This window comes from Castanea sativa, chromosome 3 (genome assembly GCF_040712315.1).
Source record: "Castanea sativa cultivar Marrone di Chiusa Pesio chromosome 3, ASM4071231v1".
Classification (NCBI taxonomy): domain Eukaryota; kingdom Viridiplantae; phylum Streptophyta; class Magnoliopsida; order Fagales; family Fagaceae; genus Castanea; species Castanea sativa.
In genome coordinates, this window is record NC_134015.1 from 16882966 (window position 1) to 16908401 (window position 25436).

The 25436-nt window shown below is 36.3% G+C and overlaps 1 protein-coding gene across 3 annotated transcripts in view; it reads left to right on the plus strand.

Annotated features, from left to right (window-relative positions):
- Window positions 1-25436, plus strand: part of LOC142628337 (protein ACCELERATED CELL DEATH 6-like) — a 38225-nt gene that overhangs the window by 11814 nt on the left and 975 nt on the right. For all 3 annotated transcript variants that reach the window (XM_075802443.1, XM_075802441.1, XM_075802442.1), the window contains exons 4-5: window positions 2847-3014; window positions 23622-24151. In XM_075802443.1, the coding sequence (XP_075658558.1) occupies window positions 2847-3014; window positions 23622-24151 (698 nt within the window). The remainder of the gene's footprint in view (window positions 1-2846; window positions 3015-23621; window positions 24152-25436) is intronic.

Below are 25436 nucleotides of genomic sequence, written 5' to 3' on the forward strand. Positions count from 1 at the left end.
TAGGTAAGGTTTACAAACTATATTTTTTACTAGCATCTCGAGTCTTAAAGAGTCGATTTTGGGGCTATAAATCGACTCTTTAATGCTCGATTTTTATGGTCTGTTACTATCTGATGTGGCATTTTTCCCACGTGGCGACTACTTGGAAATCGAGTCTCTAAGACTCGATTTACAAGCCAAATGAAATTTGCTCTAACACAAAAAAAAAAAAAAAAAAAAGACCAGGCAGTGCGCTGCCTGGGCGCGCGGCCTGGGCGCGCGGTGGCCTGGGTCGCGACCCAGGCAGCGCGACCCGGGCGCGCGGTGGCTGGGTCGCGCGCCCGGGCGGCGCGACCTGGGCGCGCGACCCAGGCCACCGCGCGCCCAGGTCGCGCTACCTGGGCTCGCTGCCTGGGCGCACGACCCAGGCCACCGCACGCCCAGGTCGCGCTGCCTGGTCCGTTTTTTTTTTTTTTTTTTTTTTTTTTTTTTTTTTTTTTGGAGTGGCTTGTAAATCGAGTCTTAGAGACTCGATTTTTAAGTAGTCACCATGTGGAAAAAATGCCACATCAGACAAAATTAGACCATAAAAATCGAGCATTAAAGACTCGATTTATAGCCCCAAAATCGAGTCTTTTAGACTCGAGATGCTAGTAAAAAATATAGTTTGTAATCAGTAACTGTTAATTATATTGTTTGAAACTTAAAGCTATTTTACTATTTTCTCCAGCTGTAATTAAGCCCAGAACATATAGAGGTCAATGATAAATTCTAGAAGAAAGTAGTTTATATAGGTGCCAATATATACCCGTCAGACAAGGTAAAAAACATAGTTAATTTGTACAGTTAATTATCAAAATATATCCAATTTCATTTTAGTTTATATCTAAAATTCGAATATCATAGTATCACAATTCAAAAAATATATTTTTTATTTAAATCTTTGGTTCCATTTATTAATTTACACATGTTTGATCCAAATTTGAAGGAGATATAAATTTTCTAAACACTCTACTGAAACAAATAAATAATATATAGTATTTCATTAAGTTAAATATTCTAGTTCTTTTCTTTAAATCTACTTAGTTAAAATAATCAAATAATTTTTTTAAGGGAAACAAAGGAATATTTAATAAATCAGACATTATATTAAAAGAAAAATATGACTAGCCAAGAATCAGATTAATTACCTCAATCAATGCTTACTAAAAGAAAAAATCTTGCAACATCCCAAGAACAGTCCAACATAACCTAAATCCATCATAATCAATTCAATTACTAAAAATGTTTTTTAAAAAAGAAACTAAAATAATTTAGATTAGGTACTAAGTATAACATAGCAAAAAGGGATTTCTAGTATATTTAACTCAAGGATCTTCAAGCCTCCACTTCTTGGAATCCTTAGGTAGTCTTCTCTCTTTGGGTTATCTAAGTTAGATTTTTATACTTAGATGTCAGAACTCATGTTAAGAGGGAAGTAGTTGTTATTATTATTATAATTAGTAGTAGTAGGGTTTAGGGTTTGGGGCATAAATTCTAGAAGATACGGTACTTAGTTTTATTAGTATATAGGAATTTCTGGAAAATGTTTTGCTACATATAGAGGTATGAGGCAGCGCAAAAAAAAAAAAAAAACGAGACGTGTTTAAGAGATTGCACATGACTAGGTGGACCTTAAACACTTGTCATTTTCTTTTTGCTACCACATAACTATGTATGAATAATTGCTGCGAACAAGTATTCAGTAAAACTTTTCCCTGAATTTATTAGAGTTAGTCCCACAGTTTTATATTTTGGGAAGGTTTTTAAAATAATTTTTAGAGTTCTTGCGTGTAATTGATTTATTTTTCAATTAGTTTGAAATTTTGACTTGATAACTATGATTAAAGTATTTATGGAGATTGATTAAAATTATTTCTTAGATTTTCTTATTTGGTAATCTATATATATAATAATAGGTAAAACAGAGAGAAAATCCAATTAACTTTCAAATTAGAAGTTAATTAGAGTCTAATTTTGCACCACGTGTTCTATCTAATCTAAATTTTAGAATTTTATGTCAAGTGAGTTAATTTAGTGTAAAAAAATGAATTTCAATTAGAGTTTAATTTTGCGCTACGTGTCCTATCTAATCTAAAATTAAATTTTCGTGCTAAATTAGTTAATTTAGTGTAGAAAATGAGGAGTCCAATATAATAAATCATAAAAATATAATTATATAAGTAAAAAATATTCAAATTTATAAGTCCTCTATATATATATATATTTATTAATAGGTAAAACTGAGAGAAAATTCAATTAAATTTCAAATTGGATTCTAACTGTTATCTAACTTTGCGCCACGTGTTCTATCTATATATTTTTTAATTTCTAGGTGAGTTAATGTAAATTATTTATCTTTAGAGAGAGTTTTATTTCCCAATTTTAGAATCAAATATGGAACCACATCATAAATATTCATCTAAATGAGTTATTGAGTATAAAAACTAAAGAGTTTAGAATAAATGAATCGTAAAAAAAAAAAGTGCTTCACTTTAATAAAAATTAAGAAATAATAAAAATAGACATGGAAAGTTTATATTTTATACCTAATAATATTTTTATAAGACTTTTTAAAAAAATAACAAAATATAAGAATAATTATCAATAGTATTTAAATTATATTTGTAGGAATAATAATATGTATTTTATTGTATATTTTTTAGTGTATTCATGCATATGCATGATATTACAAGTTACTTTAAGAATAAAAAGTGGATCCGGCAATCCTTGAAATTAATGTTTCGCATATAAACATATTTTTCTACTTTTGAAGCGGTTCTCTAGTATGATGATTGCTAACTGGCTTTCTGATTTACCCGATGTAGATATCGAAATTAATGGAGAAGATGTGTTATCTTCAAAAGGAAGAGGAGTTCGCTTCTTGCGTAGTCTTTTGTCCTTAGTTAACATATATCTACCCCCTGCTTGGGTGGTCCTTGTGGGTGAAGTATACCCGAATCGTGCACAGCTCAGATCTGAAACCATTCCCGAAGGTAAATATATCCAACTCCAGAATTCATTTTTTCCCTTACTTTTATTCCCCATTAAACCATAAATTCATCTTAAATTAGTAAACAATCAAGCAGAGGATTCGTCATCCTTCTTAAATGATTAGTTGTTATTGATGGGTATCATGATAACATAATCTTGAATAGTAGTCTATTGTGAAAACACGTAAAATAATAGAATCTAAATTTGATAAAGATGTTGCGTAAAATTTCTAGTTTACATGAATTAATAAGAGAATGATACATTATCATTTTACTAAAAACTAAATGGACCTTACCACACACCATCACCTCCACATCTCCACACAGGCCGCCACACAGGTTGTCGGAGTTGATAGGCCAAAAATGTATTGACCCTTGTGATGAATTAATTGATTAATTATCTAAGTTTATTAATTAATTAAATTAACAAGCAATGTACATGGCAGCACAAACAAATCACCAATTAAAATATAATGTAGTGGAAAATAAAATTAACATAGTGATTTGTTTACGAATGAAGAAAACCTCTGAGGCAAAATCCCCACTGGATGATTTTAAGGTCACAATTCCTAAGAATTCACTATTATTATAATAAGCGGTTACAAGTAAAGAAATCCTAGTACCTTATACAAATCTATAGTTGAACCCTTACCTCAATACCCAATTGGACCTGTTTTGTAGTGTCAATCTCTTATTTTAATGCACGACTGCTAACACGTGACTAACCAATAGATGCGCGGATCCCAGTACGAGACTTGATCATCAACTTGAGAAGGATGTTGGTTGCAGTTCTTCAATTCATCACACGATGAAGATCACGAAGTTGCTTGGTCACAAAACCCTACGGTGCACAAACACAACAACTTATTGTATAGAAAGATGAACTAGGGCATATGTCTCTAGTTCACAATATGCTTGTGAAAAACTTTTGCATTAAATTTCATTCGCTGTGACGACCCTTAAAACAATCCTTATATATGTTTAGGGTTGTGAGAAAAGAAAGTCCAAACATGTATTCACAGATTGGATTGAGATCAGTTCTGAGAAACTGAATTTCATAAACCTCGATAGATAACTTATCTGTCGAGAAGCTGTAGAGCATCGGGCTTCAGCAGCCTTTTAAAAACCTCAATAGATAATAGCCGTCGAGCTTTAAAAACTAGCACTTCATCACTTGATTCCTGGATAGACTTTCATGGCTTTAACATTTAAACTTGAAACCTTGTTTCTTGAAGTATTAAACACATCATAGATCTATCCAAATACAAGTAAAGTGTGTTTTGTCAAAAGATTAGCCAATATATGATAACATATGTTCCTAATATGAATCACATATGTCCTAACAATCTCCCCATTTGGCAATCCGTGACAAAACCACAACAAAAAAATGAACATATGAGAGAAGTCATAAATCACTCAACTCATACTCACTTGTTGAATACAATAAAATTTATCATAACACAAACTCTTGAAATTTTTTGAAAGAAGAGAGTTCATGGCAAGAAGATTTTGACAACCTGTATTTCTGAAACACTTTAAACAAAACTCATCAAGGTATCTTAGTGTAAAACAAAAATAAAAGATTGCATACAATATATAAGAATCATGTGCATAAAGAGAGAAAAAAAAACAGCACATGTGAAGATAGGTGAATAACATACATCAATAGATATAAACCAAATATAAATACAATGTATGTCAAATGGTCATAAGACCAATATACAAGAGATAAATGTAAAAGAAAGAAAAGAAGTTACATAAAAACCTCACTACATGTCTCATAGACACTCCCCCTATCAAAAAAATCTCCTATGCTAACTCTCCCCCTATGTATATGACTACTTTCATATCAAAACTACTCCCCCTTTTTTGTCATGAGTGACAAAGGGTAAGTACATCAAGTAGACATCTCATCATCACTGGGCAAGTTAGCATCCTTGTCCTCATCAGCATCATCACTGTCGGAGCCATCATCACTCTCATCCTTAGAAGCCGGTGGAGATGGAGAGGAAGCAACGGTGAGACCACCCATGACAGCCTGTCGTCGTGCGATATGACCAACATGGGTGTTCATCTGACACAACTTATCACTGAGTGTGTCAAGGCGAGCATCCATGCGTACAAGTTGTGCCATAATGGCCTCAAGAGTCACTCTACCAGCAGAAGACGAAGGAGCGGAGGTGGATGGAGCGGTAGAAGCTGGAGGAGTCGCCGTCTCGGTTCGGGTCTGCCTTGGTCTAAGTTGTGCCTCGCTTCGTCGAATGGTAGCTGCATCTATGGCACACATAACCATGAAATGAGGAGACTCATGAAAGGAGATAGAAAAATGGCGATGAAGCCTCATGATAGCGGAAGGAAAGATGAGCTTATCACGAGTCATTGTATACCTATAGGCATCTATAAGAGATAGAATAAAATGAGAAGGAAAGTCAATAGAAATATCCTTTAAGAGGGATAACAAAAATCGAGCACTAGGCTGTAATAGAGTTATAGTGAGACAATGGATGAAGAATGAATGTCATCACCATGTTCCAGAATCCCGGACCTTTTGCAAAGCCTTAGCAAGTGGTGTTTTGACGGTTACCACAAGATAAAAGTGTCTCGCAAAAGAGATATGAGAGTTCGTCTTTGGACATAGTCTTTAGACGATCGTAGCTGGGGTAGTCCGAATAACCCTAGGAACGTGTTGTACCTCAGATACAATATTCGAAGTAACTACAATGCGCGTACCTCGAAATGAGAGAAAAAATGAGGTATAGAAGTATCGAATTCATGCATGTTGGAGTAAAACTCTTATATGATCATGGAGGGACAAGTGACCGGGATGTCACACAGTGAAGCCCAACCTTGATTGTAGATGATAGTAGGAAGGTTAGTATTGGAAAAATCCGATAGAATGACTTGGCGTTCCGAATGAATGCCTCGTTGAAAAAAGTTCTTTGAAAAGTCCTTTCGGGCTTTATCATCACACTGTACGTGAGAAGGAGTCGGGTTAGAAGAAGAAGTGGATGCCCCAGAACGAAAAGTGTTCTGGGACGGAGTGGATTTGCGTTTGGGTGCCATAGAGCATACTAAAGCAAGAGAGAGAGAGAGAGAGAGAGAGAGAGAGAGAAAGAGAGAGAGAGAGAGAGAGAATCAGAAAAGCGCCAACAAAACAATATAAAAAAATATAAAGAATTGAAGGTATGTATGCATGAAAATGCATGAATATGTGCCATGCAAACTTAAAAGCATCATGGACTTAAGCCCAATCTAAACCTACTAGCACACAAATTTGCAACAAAGTAAATACACATTTAAAATGCATGAAACATTATTACAATGCAAATGTAATGCAATGCATGAACATATAGGATCATTTACACAAAACCCATCCCAAAAATTTCACAAAAACTTCATTAATTTTGAAAAACCCCAAAAGTTTTTCAAAAACCCAAAACCTAGATCTAAATGCTTGAAATGCATGAAGAATGAGAGAAAGCGAGAGCATACCAAGTGATTTGAGACAAGAAAAGGCCGAAAATCATGTGGGTTGAAGGTTTTGAGAGTGAAGAGAGTGTTTGGGAGATGAAGAGACAAATTCTGTTGAGAGAGATCGGGGAGAAGTGAAAAGAAATCGTGTAGATCCTTTATATAGAAAAATCATAAAGCTCGAAAGATTGAGAGGTGTCGAGATTTAAAACTTTGACAGATATAGCTATCGAGGAGTTATCCAGAGGTGTCCACAGCAAAAGGGGTTCGACGGATCGAGAAGTTATTGAGGAGACGTAAACTTTCTCGATGGATCGAGGAGCTATCGAGAAACTATGGAGATTGCGATAAAAAGAAGCTGAAGAGCTCGATAGATAGCCTAGCTGTCAAGAGGCTATCAAGATTGCTTAAAAATAGTTTTTCAATAAGAGAAAAACACAGATATAAATGCATTCAAGCATGCTATACTACCAAGGATCCAAACAACATTTTAAGCTCTTAAAATCATCTCTCAACAAGAAAAATGTTAAGCACATACACCCAAAAACACACCCACACACACTAAACAAGTCTAACAAATTTTATATTTCAAAAACATGTTAAGATAGTTTAGTGAGTATACATTGACACATGTATTCCTTATGATGGCTAAATCACATTGTACTTGCACATGTATCTAAAGTAGCAAAGAATATTGCGTGTTGTGTGTGAAAAACATCATAAGATTGCATAAGTGTCTACATGTTATGACGATTTGAGATATGAGAAAATCACTTTAACTCACACATAATCATAACTGTTTGACAGGGACTATGACCTTTGAGGTACATCCTATAACTCTTACATCTCTTAGAATACACGCTTGCAATCATATATAAAGCATTTTGATTCTTTTTGCTTTTAATTTTCTTTCCATATTTTTCTTTTAAGCAAACTATGCATGGGCATATAAGAGATAAAAAAGAAATACCCAATGATGTTAAGCATTTGACATTCCACTTTTGCTATGCCGAAGCATGCAAATGTCGTTTCATGATTGACGGGCAACAGTGGAAAGATGGTTATTTATGCGTTTCTCTTAGGATTTTCTAGTCCTTCCCGTCAAAAAGAGTGATATGAGTGTTAAGTATAAGAGATTATCTAATATTATTCATCACAAACACGTGCCACAAAACTCACTTACTTAGTTGTGCATAGAGATATTCATCTAAGTTACAAATGATACAAAGTTTAGAATATTTTGTTTTATTGGCCATTCAAGGTACACAAGTACCAGTGTACACAAACACACACTGTTTTGTATTTTTATAATTTTTCAATTTTATTTTTATTTTTATGGAGGAAAACAAAATAAAACAAAATCGAAAACAAACAAACAAAAACATATTAAGCAAAACAATGTATAAAAACTAGACTGACTCAAAATAATAAAACAAAACACTCAAGTAATGTAAACACACAAAGAGAGAGAGAGAGAGAGTGACTAAATCACTTGGAGCTTTTTTACTTCCACACCTTAGAAGAACCTTTCCTTTTAGCGAATCCTTGGGCCGGCGAAGTGGGGCAAGCATTGTAACCGTTCAAGTTTGAAGGAACATGAGGACTTTGAGGAGATCTCCAAGTGGAGTAAGAGAGGATGGAAATTGACTCAGATTTCCTGATAAGACCATATTGTTGCTATGTTGAGTGGCTTGCCATTTGGCAATTAGGTCGAGTATGTCCAGCTGCTCTACAGTGATGATAGAGATGCTACTTCTTCTCTTTAGACTTTTGAGCATTACTCTTCTTAGCCCTAGGGTTTTTGTTTCTTTCTTGCTAAGCTTAGGAGATGTTCCTAAGATAGATTTACCCTTATCTATGTTTTCACTAGCTATCACATTTTTCACGTTATTGTTCTTAGATTCAACATTATTAGCAGGAGAAACAAAAACAGTAGTACTAGAAGAAGCAATATTAGAAGAGGAGAAATCATACCCTAAACCGGTTCGATCAGAAGCAGATTTCTGAAGGCTGAGCATCTCATCAAGCTTTGCACTTGAAGTCCTCTCCAACTCAGTACTCCTATAGTTTGATTGGCTTCATCAAACTTTATGGAGAGTTCTTCTCGTTCAAGCTCCATATCATTGAGCTTCTTGGTGGTGAACTTATACAACTTTTCATGCTTTTTCGAGACCTTGTATAACTTTGCATAGGCAGTGTAGATGTCATCTTGTTCATCCATCTTCTCAAACTTTGACTCCACCAAGTCTTCTTCTTCATCCACATTTTCTACAATCCTTTCAGTAGGATTGACAGTGGCGGTGAAGGCATTTAGGATTCCACCATCTTCATTTTTGAAATCATCCTCAAGTTTGGTGTCGCTCAAAGTTGTAGCAAATGCCTTGCTTTTTCCAATGAACTTGAGATAAGTAGGGCACTTTTGTTTTATGTGACCGAAGCCTTAACACCCAAAACACTTTGGTCCTGAGGGAATAGTGTAATGACCAACGTCCTTAGCATCCTTTTTTCCTTTGTCCTGGTTCTTGAACTAAGATGAACTGGACTGCTTGTGGTCTTTATGGAAGCCCTTTGCATTGACATTCTTCATGAACTTTTTGAATTTCCTGGTGATGTAGGACTTCATTTTAAAATCTTCATCGTTGGAAGACTCCTTCGTGTCACTACTCTTGGCTTTCAATGCCATGCTCTTTCCCTTACCAGATTTCCATATCCTTGTCAAACCCAACTCATAGGTTTGTAGATTGCCAACCAGCTCTGTCAAAGGAATTTTCTCAATGTCCTTTGATTCCTCAATAGCGGTGATCTTAGCATGAAATTTATCGGGTAGAGATCTGAGCACTTTTCTCACAATCTTGGGTTTGGGAATGGTTTTCCTTAGATTAAAGGCTGAGTTTACTATGTCCTTGAGCTTGGCATAGAACTCATCAAATGACTCATCCTCCTCCATCTTAATCTTTTTGAAGCTAGTAGTGAGCCTTTGAAGCTTCGAGTCCTTGACAGCCTTTGTTCCCTTATAGGTTTTTTGGAGAATGGTCCACGCTTCCTTTGCAGTTTCAGTGGAGGATATCTTCTTGAACTCCTTATTTGTGACCGCACTAAATAAGGCATTCAATGCCCTATTGTTGAAGTTTGACGCCTTGATCTTAGCATCATCCTAGTTGGTCGGTGCTTCCTTCGGCTTGGTCCAACCTATCTCCACAGCTTGTCATACTTTCTCATTTAGAGACTGCAAGAAAGCTCTCATGCTTACTTTCTAGTATGCATAGCTAGTATCATCAAATAGAAGATGTATAATCAGAGACTGTCCTCTATCCATGACAACAGGGGTCAATGGATCACACAACAAAGATTAAAACCTAATCAGAGTGTGCCTGCTCTGATACCACTTGATAGGCCAAAAATGTGTTGACCCCTTGTGATGAATTAATTGATTAATTACCCAAGTTTATTTATTCATCAAATTAACAAGCAATTGGACTTGCTTTGATGTGACAATCTCTCTTTTTAATCAAATTATACCAACCTATAGTTGAACCCTTACCCCAATACCTAGTTGGACTTGCTTTGTAGTGACAATCTCTCTTTTTAATGCGCGACTCCCAGTACGTGACTAACCAATAGATGCGCGGATCTCAGTATGCGACTTGATCACCAAGTTGAGAAGGATGTTGACTGTAAAATTTTTCAGTTCATCACATGATAAAGATCACGAAATTGCTTGGTCACAAAACCCTACGGTGTATAAACACAGCAGCTTCTTGAATAGAAAGATGAACTAGGGCATATGTCTCTGGTTCACAATATGTTTGTGAAAAAACTTTTGCATTAAGTTTCATTCGTTGTGACAACTCATAAAACAATCCTTATATATGTTTAGGGTTGTGAGAAAAGAAAGCCCAAACATGTATTCACAGATTGGATTGAGATCAGCTCCTATCGAGTTAGCTGTCGAGCTTTGAAATCCAGTACTTCATTACTTGATTCTTGGACAGACTTGCATGGCTTTAACACTTGAACTTGAAAACTTGTTCCTTAAAGTATTAAACACATCCTAAATCTACACAAATACAAGTAAAGTGCGTTTTGTTAGAGGATTAGCCAACACATGATGACATATGTTCCTAACATGAATCACATATGTCCTCACATGAGTCATTTCTGAAGCCGCTATGAATGTGGGTCTATTTTTTCTTGATTTTTCATTTTCCCCCAGATTGGCTTATTACTTCAATCAACAACAGAATTGAAACCCAACCTTTCTTCCTAAGTATATTATCTAAAGAAATTCCAAAACTTTTGTCCACAAAAAAGCTACAAAAAGAAGGGGTACTGCGGATCATTTCTTAAAATTGAGTATTGAGTCAAAGAAATGGCTGAGTTATTTTGTCTAGGTGGGTAAGAAGGGCCACAAAACAAATAAGAAGAAGAGTAAGAGATTACAAAGGAGTAACTTGAATTTTTGTACTAAATGAAGAGATCAATAGCAAAGGGTTTGAGTTGTGGCCATAGTATTGTTAAGTGTTAATAGCAAAACTTAAGCAACTAATACTTGTTTGTAGTGGGCCCTAGTTGAAGAAACAACCTTCATGATCATGAGTCAAGATCTGGGGTGTTCTAGTTGATAAGGCAAGGAGAGTGGTGGTGAGATTGAAATTAAGAGAAAGGAAATGGAATTGATTTGCGAAAAGAACAAATCAAGAAAAAAAATCTTGAGGTTGCAACACAATGTTCATGGTGGCTCCATCATGTTTTTCAAGCTACAGCCAAGATTCTGACAATGGATTTGGACACAGACCGATTTAAGGCTGCTATCATTCCCGTGAGCTTTTATATTTCCTTCGTGTTCCTTGGCGTACTTAGTTGTTGAATTGCGCTGATTTGGTTGGGATTGATCTCAATTTCTCGGCATGTTATAATGTAACCAAGGAACTTCCCGGATCCTACCTCGAACACACACTTAGCGACGTTAAGGCGCAATTTGTGGTGCCTCAATATCTCTAATACCTCAGTTGGATCTGGCATGTGCTCCTTCGATTTCTTACTCTTGACTACCATATTGTCAATATAAACCTCCTTTGTTTTGTTGATTTGTTGCCTAAACATCTGTGAAACCATTCACTAGTAAGTTACCTTAGCATTCTTTAGACCAAAGGGCATGACTGTGTAGTGGTAATTACCTTCAGTAGAGATAAAAGATGTCTTTTCTTGGTCTTCGGGAGCCAACACCAATTTGGTGATATCCTTAGAAGGCGTCTAGAAAGCTCATCCTCAAATGGTCATATGTGGTGTCTACCAACTGGTCAATCTTCGGGATAACGAAAGGGTCTTTAGGTCATGCTCTGTTTAGGTTGGTAAAGTTGATGCAGGTCCTCCATTTCCCATTCTTCTTTTTCATCCCCACAGTATTTGATAGGCCAAGAATATATTGACCTCTTGTGATCAATTAACCAATTAATTAGCCAAGTGGATCTGGCATGTGCTCCTTCGATTTCTTGCTCTTGACTACCATATTGTCAATATAAACCTCCTTTGTTTTGTTGATTTGTTGCCTAAACATCTGTGAAACCATTCACTAGTAAGTTACCTTAGCATTCTTTAGACCAAAGGGCATGACTGTGTAGTGGTAATTACCTTCAGTAGAGATAAAAGATGTCTTTTCTTGGTTTTCGGGAGCCAACACCAATTTGGTGATATCCTTAGAAGGCGTCTAGAAAGCTCATCCTCAAATGGTCATATGTGGTGTCTGCCAACTGGTCAATCTTCGGGATAACGAAAGGGTCTTTAGGTCATGCTCTGTTTAGGTTGGTAAAGTTGATGCAGGTCCTCCATTTCCCATTCTTCTTTTTCATCCCCACAGTATTTGATAGGCCAAGAATATATTGACCTCTTGTGATCAATTAACCAATTAATTAGCCAAGTGAATTAATTAAGTTAATTAACATGCAATATGCGTGGTAGTACAAACAAATTACCAACTAAGTTAAATGCAGTGGAAAATAAAGTTGACACGGTGATTTGTTTACGAATGGGGAAAACCTTCAAGGCAAAAACCCCATCAGGTGATTTTAAGGTCACCACTCTCGAAAATATACTATTATCACAAAAAATGGTTACAAGTAAAGGAATCCTAGTAGTTTATACCAACCTACAGTTGAACCCTTACCCTAATACACAATTGGACTTGTTCTATAGTGATAATCTCTCATTTTCAATGCACGGCTCCCACTACGTGACTAACCAATCGATGCACGGATCTAAGTACTTCCTCCTTCATGGCTTCCATGTGGGGTTTGGCCAAACGTCTGGGCTTTTGCTTCTTGGGGGGATACAGGGGTCCACATTTAATCTATGCACTATAAACTCTAGGTCTACCCCAAACACCTTGTATGGACTCCATGCGAAGACATCCAAGTTCTAGACCAGTGACAATAGTACTTTCACACGATCCTTGGTTGGAAGGCTCTTACTCACCCAAAAATCCCTGTATTCATAAGGTAAAAGGTGGACCTCAACTAACTCCTCTACACTATCAGCCTCATTGGAGTCCTCAGGGCTCTGTGATTGCTATAATGGGTTCGACTTTATTTGCTTTTTTTGCTTGATCTCGTGGTTAATTGCCTCCCTAAAACATTGCCAAGCTACACTTTGATCTCCCCTCACCACTATTATTCCATGCTTGGTAGGGAACTTCACCTTCAATTGTAGGGTGGATGGCACGGCCCCCATGGCATGGATCCATGGTTGTGCCAAGATCCCCATGTATGGAGAGAAAGCGTGAATCACAACGAAATTTACCATTACCTCTTTCCCTTCTGTGACCACAGGGATCTTGATCGACCCTCCAAGCATCAGCATTTTCTTGTCAATCCCCACTAATGGGGTATCATACTTAGTAAGGTCCTCATCTTTCAAACCTAACCCCTTATACAAATTAGGGTACATGATCTCCGCTCCACTCCCCTGGTCGATCATATCTCTTTTTACAGGGAACCTCCCTATCCTAAGGGCCACAACTAGTGTGTCATCATGTGATTGGGTCGTTCCTTCAAGGTCGTCATCATTAAAAGCTATTTTCTCCTTGCCTGAATTGAGCTTCTTCTCGAGGCAGTCCACTATCTTATGTTCCTGTTGGGGAGTAATGCTAAGTATTCCCTTTCATCAGCTAATACTAACCCTGATTGACGTGGTGTGTATGACTTCGATGATGCCTAGGGGAGGTGGCATTATCCCTTTTTAACATCCTGACGCTTGTCCTATAGTACTACACCCTTGGCTGACCACATAATCTCTCAAATGCCCCGCTTTCACTAACTGTTCCAAGTAATCCTTGAACATCTTGCACTACTTGGTGGTATGTCCTTTGTCATGATGACAGGTGCAGTACAAGTTCTAGTCCCACCTGGCTGGATCTCTGCTCATTTTACCAAGCTAGTGGAAATAAGGCTCATGCTTGATCTTCTCCAAGATTTTTTGTACATGCTCCTTAAAAGCGACGTTCACCCTTTCTACACGGCTAATGAGGTTTTTCCCTCCAACCTTTCTTCTGGGCCTCTGTTGAAAGTCCCTGGTTCGGTGTTCCTTCTAGTACTGAAACATAGCAGCGGCCTTTCCTTTACTCTATAACCAGTCATCTTCCAGTCTTTTGTGTTCCTTTATTTGCCTCATCAACTAGTGCATGTTCTCTGGGAGCTTTATAGTCAAGAAGCCCTTTAGCTTAGACTCGTAAGGAAGCCACAGTTTAAAAGTGCTCGTAGCCACCTATTCATTACCTCCTCCAATCTTATTATACAATTTCTAGTATCTGTTCGACTGTCCGTGTAGGACTAGAGAGTCTCCCACTTTCTATCTTCATGGATAGCAGGGCATCAATGGGCTAGGGGACTTGGCTGCATGTCACAAAGTGAGCCCCAAACGCCTGGATTAACTTCCCAAAGTTGCGGTTGGAATCATTCTTTAGGCCGTTGAACAATCTCATCGCTATGGGACTGAGATTGGAAGGGAACATCTTGCACAGAAGCCCATCATTTCGAGAATAAAGAGCCATAAGTTGGGTCAAATGACTTACGTGCTCTACCTCGCCCGTCTTGCTGTTGTAATAGATGAACAGTGGGTGAGTGAAGTGTCTTAGTAACTTGGTACGCTTTATTATCTCGAAAAAAGGTGATCGAGCTATCCTTCTAAGCGCTCGACATATGGCATCCATAGCGGTGTTTGGACACCCATCCCTTTCTCTCCTCAGTGACACCGAACTTTTGTCTCTAGATTCATTTGACCTATCCCTTGATAGCAGAGAATGACTCTGGTGAGATGATCTCTTTGTATGCTTGCTTGTCGGGCTATGGTCGTGGGACGACCCTTCAGGGGTCCTCCTTCGGCACCTGCCCCTCATCTCTAACTTTAACTCCTTAATCTGCCTTTGCAGGCTTTCCATCTCTTGATCTTGGTCACTATGGTATGAACCCTCGGGCACATACGAAATAGTTCTTTCTCCTCTGGATGACGCAGCATGCGAGTCCATTTGAGTCTTGTACCCGTCTCGGCCGTAGTGCTCTCTCCTATGTTCCTACTCCATTGCTCTTAGGGCCCGGGATGAGCCCTTAGAGTGATTCCCATCGGACCCCACCAACCCTTCGTTTGTATGTTTCCCTTCCATCTAATGACTACCTCGACCACCTCTAGACCTTTAGCGTAGTAGGATTTCTCACAGATGGTGCCAATTGTGGTGGTCCTTTCCCAACAACCTTGGGCTTTTGGGCCTTGACCTCCTAATTTACTTGTACTCTAGGTTGGGCTTATCCCACAATGGGAGGTCCAAAAAGTGACTTTTCAGGTCATTGATAGAGTTAACGTGTTACTTTGGCCCTAAACTCTCTTGATCTTGGTTCAGCCGAGATGACTATTAGGTAGCTGAGCCCTTCCCTTGAAATCAGACCATGATTTCTTAATTTTCAACATGTGTTTTTCCTTACTACTCTCATGTTTCACTTTCCCAAAATTTCCAATCCCCCATTACTCCCTCTTCTCCTCTATTTATCTCTTCCTCTTAGTGGGATTATCATGATAAGAGGATATTCCCCATGTCAGTGGGTCCCTTCGTATCGTATCACAGACTAGAAGGGATCCACCTCCTACTACCGACATGACCTCCTAGTAACTTGTGTCTAACGCTGGTCATTGCTCGGCAAGTGGATTCCTCCAAGGCATTATCGCTTGTTCTCAGCATATCTAGGGGTACTTAGTTCGTATGTTTGGCCAGGCCCACCTCAGCTTGGTTAAGTGGGCTGAGATGGGCCAAGACAGTTCAGCGAGTGGACCTGCAGTTCAGGACTGACCCATTATTCTCAGTCCATACAAAGCTTATCTTCCAACTCCTTTATTGGAAAAAGTTGTCTTTTAATTCTCACACATATTACAAATGTTACTCCACCACTCTATTTATATTTTATAGGGACAACTGCATATCTCTTATTATTCTTCTTACTAAAGTATGATTTCAAAATCAATTAGTAAATCTTTAAACTATTCTTCTCTTTTGCTGGAATTGAGAATGTGTTTGGCATCAAATTTCAGCTTTAAATTTTTATACATAACTTTTTAAAACTTTTTTCCACTTTTTTCAAAGTACAAATTTATTTTGGCACACTATCAGTAAAAAGATTTCAATTAAAAACTAAATTAGCTATTCCCAAACATTACCACAGTTTCCACCTTCTGCCTAGGAGATCTCTTTACTATTACCCCATTGGGTATTCCTTTTACATTCCCTTTGTGGGTGAGTATTGATACCGGATTTTGGACAGACCTTCTACCCACAGGATTTATATTATTATTATTATTATTATTATTATTATTATTATGCCTTAAACTAAAAGTACGTAATGTCTCCTATGAAATTAAGTTAGGTAATTCATTTATGTGCGCCAAAGGTGTTAGGAACCCTGAAACAATTACCTAAGAGGTATTACCCTATTTCTGTATTTTTAGCATTTTAAAAGAATTTTATATGAAAAACTAGAAACTAGGATTTTATATTTAAAAATAACTTTTGATATGGAAAACCTGCAACCAGGGCCTGAGTTTTTGAAGGGGTCGTTGTCGTGGAAAACTAGAATTTGATCTTTGAAAAGGTTTTTGATGTGAAAAGCTAGAAAACCAGGGTCTGATCTTTGAAATGGTTTTTATATGGCAAACACTAAAACCAAAATTTTTTTAACAGGGAAAACCAAGAAATCAGAGTTTCATATTTGAAAAGGGTTTGACGTGGAAAACCATAAAATGAAGATTTTGTATTTGAAAGATTTTTGACGTGGAAAACTATAGAATCATCGTTCGGCACGGCACAAGGACGGAACTAGAGCTTTGAGTTAAGGGGGTAGTTTTACTGTTGGCTATGTGCATCGGTTTCAACCTTTGGCTCTGCTACTACTTAGTTGCTTAGATTTTTTTTTTTTTTTTTTTTGGTAAGAACAAAATTATTTTTGTTTAGAATTTTTTAAATGACAGGGTTGTTTATTTTAAATAAAATTGATTAATTGAGTTTAATTTTTTTTTTTTAGTTTTACTATTGAAAATTTTTGTTGTTGAGCTATTTTTTTGGGGCTTGTATATTTTGTTTTAGATTTTAGATCTATAAATTTTTTTATAGTAACTAAAATGAGGAAACTACTAGCGCTATAACCTTTTTATTTTATTTTTTATTTTTATAAATAATTGATGTAATAAGTGGTTACTAGTAAGTAAAAAAATGATGTGAGTGGTGGGTTCATGTGCGAACCAATAAGAATTTGCTACCAAAACAGTTTATAAAAATATTGTAAAAAGGTTTGTGAATATAGCATTACTCTTAAAAGAATCAATGATATTGTTTAAGGGAAAATATGTAATTTTATAGAACAAAAATGTTAAAATTAGTACACATATATATAATAATATTTTTCTAAAAACATTTAGTGGGGGCCATTGCTCCCCTAGTCCAAAGCTGGCTACGTCCCTGGTTTGGCATTGGAATTATTTTATTTTATTTTTAACTCTAAAAACTAGAAAACCATTATTTCAGCCAAGTTTAACCATTGACTAAAGTGGGCGTGAAGTGTTAAATTAAATGATTAAATTCTAGTTTCTTAATAATAATGCTATTAAAACAATCGGTAACTTATCATGGCACTAGAGCCACTTCTCTCACCCTTTAGTGTAGTCTATAGGTATTCTTTCATCTGTTGCCTTCCACTTTGTCGGAAGCGAACCACTGCCATTATTAACCAAGATTATATCACCTAAGGTTCTGCCCATCATAATTCATAATTCCACTTTGAGCTTGCATCAACCTAAGCAAACAAATATGTGGATCCATAGATCGAAGAGTTCCAAAACATTCCCATCGAAATCAGCCCTAAAAACTGTTGAATGAACTAACACGTGCTAGACATGGTTTAAGAGTTCTGTCACATGTGCCCACACACACCCATAAGTGCTTGTACACAACAACACACCTTAGCACACACAGGAGTGGCAAATGGGCGGGTTGGGTCATGAATGAATTGACTCATAAATGGGTTGGGTGTATAATTACCCTTTTATCCATTTATGACTAGTTTATATATAAATTACTTATCCATCATCCACCTAACCCATTTAATTAGTAACCCACCCATTTAACCTAATATGACCCAAATACCTCTGAAACTACTTGAATACCCTCTTGACCTCCAAAATTACCAAAATACTCTTAAATACCTAAAAAGACCTAGGTGCCCCCAACACTTCTGAAATTACCAATATACCCTTGGACATTCGAAACTATCCCTAAAATCTCTAAAATGAGCAACATATTGCTAAAATATCTAAAATGAGCAAAATACCTATGAAACCTCTAAAATGACCCAAAACACCCCTAATATCTCTAAAATCACTAAAATAACCCCCAAAACCTCTAAAGTGACCAAAATATTCATAAAACAAAAAGAGACCAAAATACCCCCAAAACCTAAAAATGACCAAAATACCTCCTAAACATAAAAAATGACAGAAATACCCACAAAACCTATAAAATGACCGAAAACCCTTGAAACCTTAAAATTATCAAAATACCCCCCTAAACCTAAAAAAGACCGAAATACCCCCGAAACCTATAAAATTACCAAAATACCCCTGAAACCTAAAAATTACCAAAATACCCCGTAAACCTACAAAATGATCGAAATACCTCCGAAACCAATTAAATTACCAAAATACCTCATAAACCTAAAAAGTAACAAAAAAAAAAAATCCAAAACCTAAAAAAAGACCAAATACCCTCGAAACTTAAAAAATGACCAAAATAGCCTCGAAAACCTAAAAAATAACCAAAATATCCCTAAAACTAGAAATTTAACAAAATACCCCCAAAACCTTTAGGTTATCCTTTAGGTAATTGTATAGGTTTTGGAGGTATGTCGGTCATCTTTTAGGTTATGGGGTATTTTGGTCATTTTATAGGTTTTGTAGGGGGTATTTTGGACATTTTTATAGGTTTAGGGGGTATTTTGGTAATTTTTAGGTTTTGGGGGAATTTTGGTAATTGTATAGGTTTTGGAGGTATATTGGTCATCTTTTAGGTTATGGGGTATTTTGGTCATTTTAGGTTTTAGGGGTTTTTTGCTCATTTTTTAGGTTTAGGGGGGTATTTTGGTAATTTTTAGGTTTCAAGGGTATTTGGTCATTTTATAGGTTTCAGGGGTATTTTGGTTATTTTTTATGCTTAGGAGTATTTTGGTAATTTTAGGTTTCAGGGGCATTTTGGTCATTTTATAAGTTTCAGAGGTATTTCGGTCATCTTTTAGGTTTTGGGGGGTATTTTGGTTATTTTTAGGTTTCGTGGGTTTATTTTGGTTATTTTAGGTTTCGAGAGGTATTTTGGTCATTTTATAGGTTTTAGGAGGTATTTCAGTTATTTTTAGATTTAGGAGGTATTTTAGTAATTTTTAGGTTTTAGAGGTATTTTGGTCATTTTTTAGGTTTCATAAGGGTATTTTAGTTATTTTTTAAGTTTCGGTGATATTTTGATAATTTTCTAGAAATTTAGATTTTCTGTTGTTTATTTAAATTTTAGATGGGTTTTAGTGGGAATTACCGTATTAGTAGGTTTATCCATTAAGACCCATATAATTAAATAACCTAATGGGTCTTTACCCATTTAACTTAAATATTTAAATGGGTTGGGTTAAGATTTATTCAAAGTAGGTGCATAAGAATATGGATAAAAATTGCCACCCCCTATGCATAGCACACATTTACACCATGTGTCATACACTGTGTCACTTATATCCACGTCAACACGACTTTTTAAGTTCCTAGTGTGTCGTGTCAGCATATTGTCCACGTAATTGCTAGTTCATTTGTTACATCAGCAGATTCACCATGTTAGCTAACTGAATTGTCAACCTAGACGTGAAACATTAACTTGACCTATGTGCGTTGACTAGACCTTTGACCAGTGTTGACTTTCTGCCAGGATTGAGTTTTTTGTGCAATGTACTTCCTAGACATGGTTTCATTTTTTTCATTTTGTTTTGCATTTGAGTTTTCTTTATGGAACAACAAGAGATTTCTTGTCCAATTCAATTCGTTCTTGATGGTGAGAAGTGAAAACTACTCTTACTGGGCCTAAGCCACGTGTAGCTTTCTTAAAGGTAGCAAGTTATGGTTTTATAAGATTGGGTAATGCAACTAGGGCTGTCCACGGGTCGGGTCGGATTGGGTTTAGTATTGATCCGCAACTGACCCAATTGAATCAGGTGAATGGAAAATGGACCCGCGACCGACTGAATGTTCGGGTTGAACCCGATGGCACGGGTCATCGGTTGAGTGGGTCGGATCCATCAAATAATTTTGGGTCTGAACTGAAGCACAAGATGAAGACAGAAATAAAAACCCAAAGAACAAAGAAATCACAACCTAAATAACACAAACTAGGACCAAAAACACCAAATCCATGAAACTGAAACGAAAAATATAGATAATACTAAACCCACACCACCACCACCACTTCATCCCCCACCATCACCACATCCATCACAAGATCAGTACAGTTCTAAAATAGAAAAACAAAACTTTTATTTTACTAACCCATCTTTGATTAAAGTCTCACAGTAGATTTCAAGTAAATCAGAGGAGGGATTCATCAAGAGTGTGGTATTTGAGACCCAACCCAGAACGAATGATAGCAATAAGGCCAACTGGGCGACGATGGCAGTAAAAAGGCTAGGGGCGGCAACAGAGCCCAACTTGGCGACGTTTGCAATAAGGATGCTAGGGTTAGGGATTTGAGAGAGATTAGAGAAAGTGAGAGATCAGAGAGAGATATCAGAGAAAGTGAGAGATTAGGGAGAGATATCAGAGAAAGTGAGAGAGCGAGAGAGAGCGAGAGAATTTTTTCTGAAAGGGCGTAGAAGAATCAAGAAGGAACCCAAGGTGTTTTCCTTTTAAATTTATGATTGGGTTGGGTCGGTTTATACGGGTTTGAAGTTAAGGGACTCGAAACTGACTTGCAAAATCGATTTTTAAAATAAACATAACCGTATTCGACCCGTTTTGGCATTCGGATCCGCATGTATGTCTTCAGATCGGATCAGGTCAGGCAGGTGGGTCAGGTCTTCTGGGTTGATGGACAACCCTAAATGCAAGACTCTTGAACACAAAGATGGTAAAATTGATGATGACTATGCTTTCGTCTTGAAACTTGGGGTGGCTTGAGCCATCAAATTATCACTTGACTTTGCAATAGCTCTACTCTTGTTGTTCACATGGAATTTGGGGGATACAACACAACCAAATAAGTGGCAGATATGATTGGTTCCCAATATTCTGATGGTGCAAGAGAGCATAATCTTATGGTTGCCTTGCATTAACTCCGACAAGAACCTAGCAAACACTCCAACCTTTCAGTGCATCCAATTTTGGTTTGGTTATGTTCATAGGAGAGCAATTAAAATTGCACTGGTAAGAATGACTGAGTTGATTCTGTTAGGATTAGTGCCCTTAAATCCTATTGTATGATGTTATGTATTTTATTATGTATGACGTTATGTATGACTTAATGTTGTGTTTAATAAAGTTGTTTTATTATTATCTAAAAATAATGGTAACATGAATATTGAGACATTATCATATAGTTCATGAGATGCATTGTATGTGATTTAGTCACAGAAGATGTAAATCACAAGTTCCTTGTAAACTCAAAATGTAGTTCGTAGTCGGTGATGAGATTGGACATTTCATCTGCGAAGACTATAACATATCAACTAAGATGATTTGTCTTGATCATGGAAATTGAGATTTCTAGTTGGTGTGTTGATATGTTTTAAGAGTTAAGACATATTGAACAGGACCAGTGTGAGATTTATTATTCTTCTAACGACTGTCAAATGAATAATAAACTCATGACTTATATTTGCATGAACTCTTTATCCTGAGAGAATAATGGACCTGATCATGAAGTGTAGGTTGCTTTGATGTATCAGGAGTGAGATCTAGAGTAATGGTCAAAACCTCAGTATGTTGGGCAATCACATTTAGTGTTGATGGAACATATATTCTAAAGATGGAATTCATAGTCTCTTAACGGAAACTATTCCCTTAAGATAAGTTTAATGAGATTGTTATTCAGAGAGTTAGACCTAACCACTTTAGTAAGGAGTTACTAAAGTATATATATTTATGGAATTTGATTTCATAAATATATAATGAATAACTTTAAAGGATTAAACTGGGTACTCAAGGATAAGATGTAGTAATTTACAAAGTGATAGTCTACATTCATGACTTTGTGTTATTACGAATATTTTATGAAGGGGTTGCATGTACAATAACGTCTTGGGATATAATTTATTGATAAGGCCTAGAGTGCAACTATATTGGTATTAAATATAGTTAATGGTAACTTTGGATTTGTCAAGAGTTGACAAAAAAGCCCAAGGCCCATTGGAACTAGTGTCTTATTGGTCCCACTCCAAGCCATACACTTAAGCCCAATTGGAAAGGCCCCAAAAGACTAGCCCAATTAGAATAATCGGTTAGACACAAAGGGAGAAACATACAGAATTTTCTGTAGAGAATTTTGCAAGAACACTATTGTGAAGTGGTGTAAGAAGTGTTAGACACTCCTTGACATTCTCCATTTGGAACTGATTGAGAGACCACACATCTTGGGCATTAGTGGAATTGGAGTGAAGATTGAAAGTCTTCCCAAGTGATTTTGATCTTCGTTTTGAAATTCACCGCTCCAAGGTACACTCTTTTATTTTTATATTCTGAAACTTATATAGCACATGTTAAATTTTATGAATGAAGTAGATCCGTAGATTTTCAGCTGCGCATATGCATATTTCCATCAGATTCAAGTTGAGGGAACCAAAAAATGTTGGAGGAAGACCAAACTAACATTAGAAAAGGCAATAAAAATGGACATGAGAATTAAGGAATTAGCAAACATTGTGATTTTTTTTTTTTTGTTGAGAAACAACATTGTGATTTTAGATACAATCGAATGGAGGAAAAGATTATTATGTGGCCAATCCTAATTAATATGTTGAGGATTGGTTGCTCACTTAAAAACATCCCATAATTAATGTAATATTGCTTGTAAGCCATTGTGATAAAAAAAAAGTTGAAATAAGTGGAAAAGTTATTTGGTGCAAATGATACCATGTTAGTAGTATTAAAATTTAAAAAATGTGAGACATGTCAGTATAAAATAACTATCTCACTCACAAATGAAAGACATGTGTTAATGTGTAATTATTTTTATAAACACGTTTCTCATTTATTGGATTTTAATATGGATGACGTGGTATTATTTAATACGAAATACTTTTTCAAATAAATGACGGAGTATTATCATTTTAGTTATTTTAAATTCTTGAAGATTTTTCAAATTCAATTCTCTTATTTTAAAACGGATGTATAATATTTTAGAAACTCCAGAGTTATACTTTTATCCTTCTGTAAGATAAAGTAAGAGAATTTACTTCCCATTAATATTCCAAGCAATCAGCATCATCTTAATCTATTTCAAATCAAATTGAATATGACTATTTTAGGAGAAATTCATCGTACTCATATACATGTGTTGATACGCTAACCTTATCAATATCCTCATCTTAGATTTTGTGAAAGAAGTGATGGGAAAATATCCTTCTGCGATTGAACAAGGCGAGAACTTAGGATGCACTCCTCTACACATTGCCGCAGGTATGGGTAACGTGAAATTGGTCAAGCTGTTTTTAGAAAATCGCACTTCGCTTGCATATGTAAAGGACAAAAAAGGTTTTTCTGCTTTTCACATTGCGGCCATGGAAGGCAATGTTCTTGTAATGGAAGAACTCATCACAGCTTGTCCAGATATCTATGAGTTGTTGGACAACAGGGGTCGGACTGCTCTCCATGTTGCTGCAGAAAATATCAGCCTGGAAGCTGTCAATTTTTTTCTGAAGAGACCAGATCTTAAGGGTCTTATAAACGAGCAAGACGAAGAAGGAAATACACCTATGCATCTTGCAGCTGTCAATGGACGTTATAAAATTCTCTCAAAATTGGCACGTTGTAGAGATGTTGACACAAATGCGGTAAACAAGGAGGGCTTGACACCAATGGACAAAAATTGTTCAAGTACAAATTTAAGAATCAATCTACAGGTATGCCTCTTCTGTCCTGCGGAATGCAGTATTAATGCACCATAGGAATTTTGAACGAAGAAACACTATACAATTTTTCTTTTCATGCAGGATTAAAAAGACGGTTGATTTGGTTGGGGGGGGGGGGGGATTTAATTTAAATAGGGAAGTTTTTAGAAATGTTGACCTCTTGACAGTGTGCCATCTCAGCTTTGCATTTTAATTTTTAAAATTTTAATAATAATTTGTCACAACTACATGATTTCGTGTAGCAACTCTGTTTCTGAAAACCCCCAAACTTGAAAAACTTCAGAGTTGAGACGCACACTGCCACACACATAAAACCTGAATATCTAGCCACCCTTGCAATTTGGACCTTACTTACCAGCCATAGCCAAGGAAGTCGTTGCCATATATACCATACTGGCTGATATTTTTTGTTCCGGCCAGTGAACCGATATCAAATTACCTCTAATACGTATCACTTGATACCAGATTGTAAAAGAAAATCTAAATCGGACGGTACAAAAACGTGAAAAAAAAAGAGAAATTAGTGGCAGAATTCACATTGAGATCGTTGAGATCGATGAGGGTTGTGAATTTCTAGGTATAACCTATCAAAAAAAAACAAAGTGAATTCTTAGGCAATGATGTTGATCCTCTTCTCAAATTTTGTTGCTTAATAATTTATAATTAGAATGATTGATAATTAAGTAGATAGTTTAGTAAAATTTAATAAATTCAAAACGAAAATAAAATTTTCCGTGTATTGTACGGGTTAGCGACTAGTATAATTTATATTTGTGGGTTCTAGTTAACTTAACTGATAAATGTTTTTGATGGTTGAATAAGAGATTTGAAGTTCAATCTCAGTTTACACCAAAAATCAATTCGTGTCTTGATCTAAAGGTAAAGAACTATCATCAAAATCAAACACCATAATTTGAAACTCTCTTTAAAAAAAAAAAAAGGTTACTTATTTCTGCTAAGAATATTTTTTTTTGGTCACTTGTACGTGCGCCACCGCTGCTCTTTCTATCTCTCTTTCAGTCCTTCATCGCCTCATCACCCCCAAAACATTGATCCCACGAGACTCAACTTTGCACGAAGAATATTTTCTATGAGATGATTCTTTTAGGGTTTGATCAAGTTTAAATTTTCAATCATGCTTTTTAGGTGTGAACCAGTGAGTTTAAGGTTTTGCTGTCCATGTTGATTGGGGTTGAGATTATTTTCGTGGAGTTCTGGTCATCCCCTATTTGCTGGTTCAACCCAAACATGTGGGCTATGCTTGCTGAGTTTGTGG